General features: G+C 46.6%; 1 protein-coding gene across 1 annotated transcript in view; it reads right to left on the bottom strand.

Moving 5' to 3' along the window:
* LOC144099534 (uncharacterized) overlaps positions 1-12,825 on the bottom strand; it is a 102,833-nt gene that overhangs the window by 43,870 nt on the left and 46,138 nt on the right. Inside the window, exon 3 of the mRNA XM_077632911.1 lies at positions 6,575-6,784. Within this exon, the coding sequence (XP_077489037.1) occupies positions 6,575-6,784 (210 nt within the window). The remainder of the gene's footprint in view (positions 1-6,574; positions 6,785-12,825) is intronic.

The raw sequence follows: 12,825 nt of genomic DNA, 5'->3' as shown, positions 1-12,825 counted from the left end.
GCTGCACTTTATGCTCTTATTGACACTCAAAAGTGTGTGCTGCTGTAGATCTGGTTTCTAGGTGGTCTGGAGTGGGCCCCAGGTAGAAGCAGTGGTGAAAGCTTAATACTTCTAACACCATGTTGAATATGCCAGCTTTAATCAGCCAACCGGGTGATCGAACACTGACGTGAATTATAGCCTCACACCATGAGTCTCAGGTGTGTGCCTCGCACAATGTCTAGCATTGGATTAGCCACATACAGTAAAAGCTTGTTAATTCGAACACGAAGGAAGCCGGAAAACTGTTCGAATTAAGCGAAGTTAGAATTATCGAATAGGCGCAAGAATGAGCGGTTATAGCGCCCCTCCATGGGCAGAACCCAAAGCAGTCACATATTGACTCGTTGCGAGCTAGACACAACTACACGTTTGTGGCGGGCATATTCTGAAAATTAAATTCATCTGGTCCTAATGGCAAATGAAATATATTTATCGGTCAGTTATGCGCCAGAAACAAGTACTGGAATGCATTTGCGTGAGCAGTGAGCTTTGGTGCTGGATTGGAATATATGACGCTATTTATGCTCCAAAATATGTTTATTTAAGGGCAAGGGTTGTCAAAATGAAAATGAAATGAAATCTACGAGGAGCTGTGTCAGCCAGTGGCTACCAGTTCGAATTAACCGTAGCGGCCCCGGTCTATTTGTAGCCTTTTATCTGCTGCATTCGACACATAGCTTGTTGACAAAACAAGGTAATTTACTAGTCCGTCGGTCCGTCCGTCCGTTCGCCCGCCCTCCCGCCCGCCCGCTCGCCCGCTCCATCCGTCCATCCGTAGCAGACCCCGCAAAAATCTCGAAATGTGATGAGTAAGAGTTAACGCCCTTAAAGGGCCCCGAAACACATTTTCAGTGCATTGTTTTGCCTGTTGGTTGCATAGAATGAGTTATAGTGATGTTATTAGCATCGGTCGTACTGCGTATACTGCAGTTTTTAATATTTTAAAATTACCTCGCAAAAACAAATTAGCAGCGGATATGACATCACTTAGTGCGAGCTTGATGCTTGGACAATGAGTAAATATACTGCAAATTGTGTTAATAACTAGAGATAAGTTTTGTCAAGTTTTTGTGTTTTATATTACATTAACAAAACCAACTTGTTTGCCCTACACAAAAGCACTGTAAATAAATTAAAACAAAACTACACCACTAGGAGCTCTGGCTACTTTTGGCATCGAAGGACTTTGCGCCTCTCTGCCAACATCCTACGACCTAGCACTCATCACTTATGGCTACTCTCTATGTATCCGAGAGTGGCTTTGCGGACGATCGAGCCATCGCACTCTATAAGCGTTCGTTTCGGTTTTAAGGAAGGATCCGTTCGTTTCACATTTAGCAGGCAGTGCGAATAGTCAGCTTGTGGAGGATCACCGGGCGGCGGCGCCAGATGGCGCCACGTTCCCGTCAACAGCGCGAGGTCCTTGCTCGCAGTGACCAACCAGCGCGCTAGGAGCGACGAGCGATGGTTGGCGGTAAGCAGTAGCGGTACGTGCTATGCTAAATGTGTCTGATATTTTGCGCAGGCTGTCACACCGTCGCAGTATCTTGCGCTCGAGTTCGGATCCATAAGTAAGGGAACGTCACTGATCAGTGTTCCCTTCTGCGACGTCGACGTGACAGTGAAGCATCGCTTGGTCAGCTGGGCATTCACATGGTTGTAACCATGCAAACGGCGCTGCCAGCCTTGCCATGAACGAGTTACAGAGAACAGGCAAGCATGGAGTGCAAACTTCCGCCACGTGCTCAGATAGGCTGTTTTGATTGGTCGCTCTATGTGTCGTCATTGGGAGAGTGAAATGGGAATGGGAAGCTGCGGGAAAATCGAGTTGAGGGTGGCATTTTGTTTGCTTGTATTTTAAAATTTCTTCATTGAATAACTCCTGTTCCTGTACATCGATTCTCATAATTTTTTTGATTCAGCATCTGTGTGACATAAAGAATCCATCTGAAGTGTAATCGGCATTCGTTCAAGCGGTGTTTCGCAGGCCCTTTAAGAGCGGGACTGCACTAGCAAAAGACATAAGCCGCCTTTTTTCTTCTGGCGTCGCTGCCTTTTCTCCGAGCATTCTATACACGCCTTGCTCATTTTTGAGGAAACTCTCGCTAGTAGCAAGTTCCAAATCCTTCTAGAAAATCGTAGAAGCCATCACCACCTTTCTCACACAAGTGCTGTCTTCAGTGCCCATGCAACAGTCATCGATTAACAATGCGATACAACACGACCGAATTGCACGTGGAGGTGTTCTGTCTGTATTGGTCACCATGGTTCTGGAACATATGACAACCACAAGAAACATCTGACCAAGGAAAGATACAAAACAAACTTGCTGCCGAGCTTTCTACAAATCGCTATTCGTGTTATCACTTTCAGTGAACAATCTGGCCGATGGCAACAGTTACTCTAGATATGCCCACTTAAGGCTACATTGTATGTCTGACGACTACGTGTCACTTCATCATCATAATCAGCCTGACTATGCCCACTGTAGGGCAAAGGCCTCTCCAATGTTTCTTCAATTAACCCTGTCCTATGCCTGCTATGCCCATCGCATGCCCGCAAACTTCTTAATCTCAACCGCCCACCTAACTTTCTGCTGCCCCCTGCTATGTGTGCCTTTTCAATCCACTCCGTTACCCTTAAAGGAACATTGAGGAGAACTCTATCAAATTTTTTTGTTAGCAAAATCTGATAGTTCAGCATTTCATGGCTTTGTTGTCGCTTGTCCGAGAGCGAAAGATGCATTTATTTCAAAGAAATTTGGATTCGAAGTTGAAAAAGTTTTTCCCGCCGCTCCGATTCAAACTCGAGAACTCTTATGACGTCACAGGACGGAGTGACGTGAAACGTGACGTAAACGGAGACTCCGTGATTTCTGGCGGCTAGCGGTGCGATCTAGCAGCTGCCGAAATGAAAGCTACCGTCACCGTACATTGAAGGCATCTATCGGGGATCGCTACCGTTGCTTCGTTTACGTTTGCACCGGCATCTTGCCAGCGTTAAGCTGGATCCTGTTCCCGAACACGACAATGTAGTTCTCGCAAGAACTCCGGCCTGCATTTCAGCGACCTCAGCCTCACAGAGCATGCCATGCTTTTGAGGGAGCACGGTTAGGTTAGGCGCCGGCAGGTCATTTCCCCTTTCCTCAGTGAGCAGCCTTTGCAAACTAAATATCGTAACCCCAGTGCGGGGAGTCGCGAGGGGCCAGGACAAGGTCGGTGCCTTGCACCCATCGGAGGCTGGCCGTGGCTTTGGGGCCAATGGATTGCGATTCCTTGAACGGCGCGGTTGCACGGCGCAGCAGGCGGCATCGAGGTCTCCCACGGTTGCAAGAGCCAAGTTATTTATTTTTTTACCACAAAAAACGGATGGGTGCTCAAGGGTGGTCGTGTTTAAAGTTGGTGGCTTGAAACTAAAGCTGGCGCAAGACAGTTCAACGGCTTCCGCTAGATCCAACGGGTCCACTGGATCGGGCTCTCTCGCCCACTTGCATGTACCTTTAGATATGTACTGTGAATGGATTAAATTTGTCGAGCTCGAAAAGAACAGCTCCACCCAACTGCCGAAGCTAGGCGCTTCATCGCCACCTCGCCACAGGCCACTCTATCACACGAACCACGCGTCGCATGCGCAGCAAGAACAGCTCTGCCCAACTGCCGAAGCTATTGAATTATGTCACAACGCGCACCTCGCCGCGGAGCCGAATCAGTCTGGCTGGGCCGGCGGCAGCTGGCGCACTTGGCGCGAAATAGAGACATGCTCCAAGTCTCCCCGCCAGTGCGGTCACAGTGCGCCGAAGCCGTCAAACGCGTCGGCGGTCAAGCGCAGTGGGAGTACAGAGGGTCTCGTTTTGGCCGATGTGACGTCGCCGTGCAGTGCGTGCGCGCGCGTTACGCCGGAGCATAAACACGCCTTAACAGAGCCTGTGCTTAACCGCTAACCAACGTATTCGGTGGCGGCATCTATGAGAGCCACTGAAACCGCCTGCCTACTCACTCTCTGAATAAAAAAAGAAATCCTGCGCCGAGGTTCAGAACCAGGGCCTTTGGTGTTTGAGGCGGAGACGCTACCACTCCGCCACGACGGCTCAAGTTACAACCATCAATAAAGGCGCATCTAGTGAATGCACTCTTCTGATACATGAATCTCCGCACTTTCGCTACGTATATCCTGGCCTAACAGAGCTAGGCCATCAGCAATTTTTCTGAACTGCCTTGTACCTTGTCTCCCGTTCCTAATAAACGATTTCCGTTAAGTAGTTTGAAGTTGACTGGCACAGCCGAGAATGTTTCGCCGGGCGAGCGTGCGAATACACAAGTGCTGCCTTGTACGATCGCCGACAATCGTGCCATCATAGTGATGCTGTGACCGGTTTCAAGAGCATGATGGATGTCTGATCTCTGTCAAGTTACCGTATATACTCGCGTAATGAATGCTCTTTTTTTTGTAGAAATATTGACATCAGCTTGGAGGGAGGGTTCATAACGCGAAAAATAGTTTCAAGACATTTTTTTCGGAAGGGTCGGAATTGCATAACATACCTCTGTCCGTCCTTCCGTCATCAACAAATGAATGCGGTCAGATGCGTTAGTGCCGCTAGTGTTAGCATCCGCCAGCGCTGGGCAATCGCGGCGAGATAACGTGGAAATGCTGAACACCAGCCCTGAAGGTCCGATGCGCGTTTTTTTTACACGAAATTAAAAAAATACAAAGGACGGTGACGAGTGTGTGAATGTTTAAGCCCTATAGCTTACAGCACACAATATATTGGCGCTCTGTCAAGTTCGCCAAGGGCGCTCTGCTTCCCCCTCTTCCCCAGTCTTGTGGCACGCATCTACATGTTACATGCATCTACATATAAATCGTTTCATCATCATCAGTTATATCCTGCACCAAACTAGAGCATATGCAGTGTAGTAATATATGTTACACGCATCCATATATAAATATCTAGGAATCAGCCTAACACAATCTCTCATGAACCACCCATGTTATTAACTGAACCAATGAAGTTAACCATGTTTTGATTACCTGAAACGTAACCTGCAACTGGCTCCTTTTGTAACACTGTCTGCCTATGTAACTCTATAGTCTACCCCAAACTGGACTATTCATTCTCTATCCGGGGCCTTCAACTTACCTTGTTAAATCCCTCGAGTTCAAACAAACCCACGTGTTAAGATTTGTTTATTATGATGACCCCTGTCGTACAAGCGTAACAGCATTGAAAACAAGAGCTGACCTCCCTGTTTGGAATCAGTTTGGAAACTAAAGAGATGTTGCCTTTTCCACAACCTCTATCGTTCCAATCTGATTCATTCCGTTATCAACCCTGCACACAGCCTTTCACTTCACATCAGCCATCCCAAAGCCATACAACCACGTCAAGCATCCAGTTCTCAGCATCTGAAATCATTCCTCACCCAGAATGCAATTGACTAGAACCGCTTGCCTGTGAAAGCCTGCCCCTGAGCCTTTCCAGTCATTCATCACAGAACTCATTAAACAGTGTGTTAGCCCCCTCCTCATGTAATGCCCGCAAAGGGCTTTGGAGGTACTAATAAATAAATAAATATTTTTTATCATTTTGTACTCTGTACTTTGCAATTTTGCTCTATTTTGTATCCTGTGGATTTGTTTTGTCCCTGCCCTCGGTAACACACAATTGTACCCTCAGAGCATATATGCTTATTTACTCAAATACTCATAATGGCCCACAAAAAAGGGGTACTGCAGAAAGGGGGGGGAGGGGGCATACACGAAATACACTGTAATAACAATTTGCAAGAATTCTAAATGCAGCAAGAATTGAAAACATCACACAAAATATGCAAAAACACCAATATCTGAAGTAAAATAACATTCAATGAATAAAGTTCATAGATAAATCTTTGGAGCTTCAAAATACATCTCATCATTGTGGCATTTAATAACTCGTGTAATGAACAGCTGCTCGAAGCGCAGTAGTTCTGACCGTGTATAGGTTGGCGTGTGTGAAGTTTGCAGCTTTAACCGTGTGTCTTGCCAGAATGCTACGGCACCTGTCGAACTACAGAGTGACACCGACCCATCCGTCTATGTGAGGATGCATTCAGCGTACTCCTACAGAAACCGCCAGAACAGGTGCTGAACACAGGTGCCTGTCCTCTCAGTTCATTCGTGTCTGCCCTCGTCTTTTTGCACTAACTCCTCTTGCAAAAGACAAGGCACAAGAAGCCAAGGGTGCCACAGTTCGAATAGGTTCACAAGGTATAAAATGCACAAAACCATCAGAGGCAAAAGAAAACCGATAGGACATGAGCATGTGCAACTCAAGTGATTGCTGCATTTCGTCTTTACTGGCAACACACAAAAAAGGCCCCTAATGTAAGAAATGTGTGCCTTTCCCTGTGATCTGTTTCAGTGCTCCTGCTTCATGCATTTTGAAATTCACTCAATTAGAGCTTCCCTCTTGGAACAACTGCAAGGGCTCCATAGGCCCCGTCTGCACACTTAATCGATAGCAAACTTTTTAAAACGAAGTGGTACATACCATAAAGCTTTCGACATGAGGAAATGTAGATGCAGCAATGGCAACGTCAGATGCGTCTGGGGCATCTCCCAATTTAGCATGGCAGGTATCCAGTGAGGTCAGCAGCATGACATGGGTGATATCCTTTGCTTTCGGACACGAAGTCTGGTCAGGCGTGTCGGCCAGGTGTAGGAACGCCTCCAGGACCCCGTGAGAGTCGATACGACGCACCTCGACATAGAATAAGCAAGCAATAAGAAAGGACTGTGATGTACAAAGCCCTTAGTAAATGTTTGAACCCTCTGAACGTGAAACAATGAGACTAATAAAACCAATGGCCTACGTATTGTGAAGTAATTTTTCTTTGGTGCTATAACGAGTATGGGAATCAATTTAGGCATCTGCACTGCAGACAAATCACCATAGAGACGTCACAAAGTGAGCTAGGGAGGGGGGAGCTTCAGGGTGCTTGCAAACACTTCAACAAGAGGACTTGTCTTCGTCTGGGCCCACACAAAGAAAAGTCTTCTTGTTGAAGCATTTCCAAGCTCCCACCTCCCTTGTTCACTTTGTATGGTCAAGAAACTCGTCTACCTGCCCTCTGTTTACCATGAATCACAGACATGTTCATTAGATGAAGCAGACTGCGTGCTGGTAGAACAGAATGCATTAAATGTGGGCATCAGGATATTGGGCTACGTTCACCGCCCTTTCTTCTTACTCGTTTCTCTTAATAAGTAAATTATGTAAAACAACACCCCTCCCCCGAAGTGACGAATCATATCAATGAAACAGGGTCGAGTGAAATTTCTTAGCCTCCACCTATAGGCCAGCCTGGAAAATATAGTAATTTTTTGCCTTGTAGAGGATGCATTGCTCTTTTTTTAAAGAACTGCTCTGTGTCGCAGTATATAAAGTGACAATTATTCTTGAAATAAAGAAATGTTCAGCGTTGTAAAAGCTATGGCAAGTTCAATTAATTTAAGAAGACCTAGAACCGAATCTGTCGATTTGCATTTGATAGTAACACGGTGGTTTGGGCTAATTGGTTGCTATTCATAATGCAGACAAGTTCCACAGCATGCATAAAACGCACACAAAAAGAAGACAGCACAGTCCCGTCTTGTTTGTTCCTTGTCTTCTGTGTGCGTTTTATTTATGCTGCAAAACTTGTCTGTATTATGCATTTGATAGTATTAACGTTGCTGTGCAGCTGTGTTTTTTTTTTTCATTTTATTTATCTGATTTTTCCTCCATTTTCCTGCACGGGTCCCATACTACGCTTCCGTACTGTGGCGTAGGGCACAATACGGTTAATCTAACGCCTGAAATACCAAAGATTTATCACCTAATGCGCAAATATCATTTAGTTGCATCATCATCATCAGCCTGACTGCGCCCATTGCAGGGCAAAAGCCTCTCCCATGTCCCTCCGATTAACCCTGTCCTTTGCCAGCTGTGCCCACCGCATCCCCACAAATTTCTTAATCTCATCAACCCACATAACATTCTGACGCCCCCTGCTGCACTTTGCCTTCTCTTAGAATCCACTCCGTTACCCTTAAGGACCAGCGGTTATCTTGCCTTCACATTACATGCCCTGCCTAAGCCCATTTCCTCCTCTTGACTTCGACTAGGATGTCATTAACCAGCGTTTGTTTCCTCACCCACTCTGCCCGCTTCCTATCAATTTTCTTTCCATAGCTCGCTATGTTGTCCTTAACTTAAGCTGAACCTTTTTGTAGCAAGAGCTACACTACGCCAGCTCTTTGAGCCTTCAGCGTGGCACCCCTGAACCGAGCTGCAACATCTGTGCGCATAAGCCGTGTCGAGGGGGGGGGGGGGGGGAGGCGGAATGGAGAGGGGGAGAGAGTGAATTCACATCCAGGGACAAAGATCAAGATGGAACGCCCAGCCAGATGTAGCTCTCGCGCCACTCCAGGTTTAACCAGAGCTAAACCATAGCCAATTTTTTGGTAGCGAATTCGAAAATTGGCCTGAATTCCACGCAGGAAGCATGATGTACCATGCCAGTGCTCTAAGACTACCCGCTGCGTCGCCTCTCAAGATGGGGATGGACACACAATTGCCCTCATTGTGAGCAGTTCGCGTGGCCTCGTCGGCATGATGGTTGCCTGTGATGCCGCCGTGTCCTGGAAGCCATTGGTAAACAATATCATGCCCTTTATTGATAACGGTGCGGTGGAGCTCTTGGATCTTAAGCTCCAGCTTCCATATGGCCTACCACGATGTGAAGCAACTTTACTGTGTCGCCTGTGGCTTGGTGTAGCTTTCACCAAGCATTACTCTTTCTTAATCGCTATGGCTGACAGCCCTGCATGTGCCATCTGCGGACGTGACGAGACTACAGCCCACATTCTATGCGAATGCCCTGCCTACAGTGCCGAAAGTAGTCTCTCTGCCATTCGCTGGAGCGCCTAAATCCGCGCCCATTGACGGAAATGAAGATTCTCGGCCAATGGCCACGACGAATGTCGGCGGTGAATGCCTCCAAGGCACTGCTCTGCTTCTTGAGGACTTCTGGCTAACGCTGTGACTTGGTATAGTGACTTAAATTTCCTCCCACTCTCATTTCTCCATCTTTTTATCCCCTCACCGCTTTCCCCCCGTGCAGGGTAGCAAACAGGTTATTCTTCCGGCTAACCTCCCTGCCTTTCCTCCTCCTCCATTTTGGTGGCCTCCACATTTCTGCCCCATAGGTGAGTACCAGTAAGATACACCTGTTGTATACTTTACTCTTGAGGGATATTGGTAAACTGCCATTCATTATCTGAGAGAACCTGCCATATGCGCTTCACCCCATTGTTTTTCTTCGAGTTATCAGTGGTACCTGCCCTAGGCAGATGTATTCTTTTACCACTTCCAGGACATATGGTGACCCCTGAATATTTGAAATGACCAAAACATGCTATAGCTAGGTTTCCTGTCCTACTCGTAATCGAAGGTAAAATAGTTTAAGTGCTCGTCATTATTCTTGAAAACATTTTAGCATGATTTCTTTTCATTTTCCGTTTGGAACGCCATCTATGGATAGCATTAAAACCCGTAATCAACAAGACCTGATCTTCACAACTTAGAAGAGTATAGACAGATTACTTTTGGGTTCGTGTTTTCTTCTTTGTTAATGACATGTAAAGCAATATTATACATGGATTGCCACTTGGTATTCTACGACCGCTAAATAATTTTAACTGCATTTCTTTCTCGTGCTGTTTCAGTTTCAACAGCTGAGCGATGACTGTGACGTCAACATGTGCTTATAATGAAAAAGCTCGAATATAATCCCTATTCATTGTTTTAAAACACAACAATGCTAAAAGCAGTCTGTCTCAAGAGACGGAATGACAACGAATGTAGGAGCAGCGTTTGCAGTTTTTTCATGCCTCACGGGACCTATAAACACACGTTCACATACAGTAACCATTTGGCTGTACAAACCAAAACAGCCTGACAGAAATATTTGATTACAAATTATTCAGCGGTTGTAGGTGAAGATCACACGGTGATTCATGCATAGTAGTGTCCTCCGCATCATTGTACAGAAAAAAACATGCCACTAAAATTAGGTGTCTATACTCCTTTAAAGCTTTTAAATAAATCAGGCAGTCATAAGCAAATAGACAGAATGTAAGGCTGGTGTGAAGACCGTCTGCAATGTCATTAAAAGAACTTAATAACACAGGACCGAGCACTGATCCCAGCACGTCAGAAGTTACTGCAAAACATTTCATATTTTGCGCCGTGCACACCTTTCAACAAAGTGCATTGTGTCTGCCAGGTGAGATAACATCCACATAGGTATTTTCTTGTTAACACGGTAAGGAAAGTTTTGTGAGCAGCTGAGAATGAGCAACCGGGTGGAACACTTTTGACATATCTAACCAATCTAGCTTCTTTTGCCTATAGCATTGGAACTCACGAACGTTTTAGGTCAGATGGTCTATTGCTGGCAGGCATTGTCTAAAATCATATTGATTGGTAGTGAAAATATTAAAACTCACAAAATAGTGAAATATATATTGTTATATGAGGCTCTTGGCTTTTACAAATAGCATGTGGTCGTTATTAATACTGGCGTATAGTTTTCAACATTGCTTTTGCTACCACATTTATAAATGGTGACAACTCACTCCAATACCAAAACAGACAGAAATCCTGGCATTCTAGAGAAGCATTAATTATATTGAAAACATACTTGCCAATCCATTCTGCATTGAACTTTAAGAATCTGTTGAGTATGCTACCTAGACTGGGTTACTTTGCGTCTCCGTTAAGGGAGAGAGAAAGAATTCCCACTTCGGATAGAATAACAGCTCCCATACCCGAAGGTCTTCCAACATTTAGCTGATTTATGTTTTCAAGTTTGATGAAATATTCTATGAAGAAGACAAAGGCGATATCCTTGACCGTACCCATAATTTCTTTAGCATTTCCTTTGCCTGCCTGGACAACATCTTTGGTTAACAAGTGACAGCAGCAGTTCTCGAATAAGACTCGCAACAGCAATGCCTCTTCTAGCACAGAAAGCACAGCACAGAGCACAGCTGTAGTAAAGTATTAAGAATGACATGCTTTTAGCTTCCGTTATCGGCGCGCCGTGGGGCGCAAGAGTGGAGGGATAACGTGGCGCCAAACTGAAGGAAGATTACAAAGGCAAACATAAATGGACTATGTTGAAACTTTCCGTCTGCCCCTAGAGCCTATGTGTTATGCTGCCAGTAGAGAAGCGCATGTATCATGAGCAGAAAAGATGTTTTCACTACTACTACTTCCAAGTCCCGTGGTGGGCAAAGACAGAGCATGGCACGAAGGAGCCTATGCTTTGTTCTGCAGCTCAAGCCATGCACGCGCAGTCGTCGTGACGTGTGACTGAAGCGGGAGCGCCGAATGCGATGTCAGGGCAGCACGTAGGCAAGGGGGCACACCAAAAGAAAACAGGCCAGGCTGGCAAAAGCGGCCTTTTTGGTGCTGCTCTATGGAGCGTCGCAGAGCTGCCTGAAATTGTTCACTACCAACATTTAGATGATATTCTTTGCGGCACTCAAGTACCCTGACCCATTAGCAATTGGCAACTGGAAAAAAACGGCCACAAGTGTCCAGCACATGTGCACTTCGGAAAGATTTGCATATAAGCTAGATCAAGCATGGACCATGGCGAGGTGCACAAAAGATCCTCGGCGGATTTGTGAACGCGGTGCGTCGCGCCGGCGACAAAGAGCGTGGCGGGCACAAGGAGCGGAGAGCTGACGTGCGAGAAAACAGAGGTGTAAAGCAAGACAGCGCAGCGGAGATCGGGGTATTCAAGAGTGGAGGTGGCAGCCGTCGAACGTTGGGTCCGTGCTGCCGTGACCTCCCTTGGGTCAATGACGCAAGCCTACTGCATTCCTTGCAAGCGTGGAGGTGGCAGCCGATGGACTGAGGGCCCGTGCTGCCGAAAGGCACTCTTGGATAGCCTGCTTTAAGCCTCCAGCGTTTCGTGACGCCGTCGACGAGGCCTGGCTACTTTTTTTCTGCCGCAGCCAAGTTCTTCGGGCCATTGACTGGAGACCACCGGCGTCTTCCTGCAGTTTTCTCCACTCCTAATACCACCTGCCTCTCTTTCGCCGCTTCTGTCGGCGCAACGCCAGCGACACGTCGCAGTTCATCAACCAGCATTCCGCCTTGTCTGCAAGGCATCCCCGCTTCACTTGGAACGCTCATTACCTGGTGAACTCTTTCCTCTTCTTCTGTAGAGTTGTACGCGAGTCGAGTCAAGTGTGTGTTTTTCTTGTTTTCGTGTCCGTTTCTTATTGGCCCCTTTTCCTTTAAATTATAAACACGGCTTCGTCTTGTTTTGTCTGATCTCTTGGTTCTTTTGTTCGAACCTGCATGCGATAGTGTTCCCCTTCGGAAAGTCGGGGATATGCTACCAATTCGCGACAATTGGCATCCGCGCGACAACACGAAGCCGTGGTTTTTTTTTTTCCCTTTCATGGGTCCGTAAAAAGAAACAATGAGAATACTAAGGGATTTGGTCGAGTTGGGTGAACGCATGAGGTTAAAAGACGCCAAGCTGCGCATGTGGGTGGCTGCCGAACAAGAGAAGGACCACGCGCAGCACGTGCAGCCGCACGTGAGGCTCAACGCAAGCATGAAAAGGCACTAGCAGATGCCGAACGCGAGCATGCCAAGGCTCAAGCAGAGGCTGAACAGCGTAAAGCACAAGCCGAACGTGCGCATGCCAAATCGCTAGCAGAGGCTGAAGAGCGTAG

This window comes from Amblyomma americanum, chromosome 7, assembly GCF_052857255.1.
Source record: "Amblyomma americanum isolate KBUSLIRL-KWMA chromosome 7, ASM5285725v1, whole genome shotgun sequence".
Taxonomy (NCBI): domain Eukaryota; kingdom Metazoa; phylum Arthropoda; class Arachnida; order Ixodida; family Ixodidae; genus Amblyomma; species Amblyomma americanum.
This window is presented reverse-complemented; position numbering and strand designations above follow the sequence as displayed.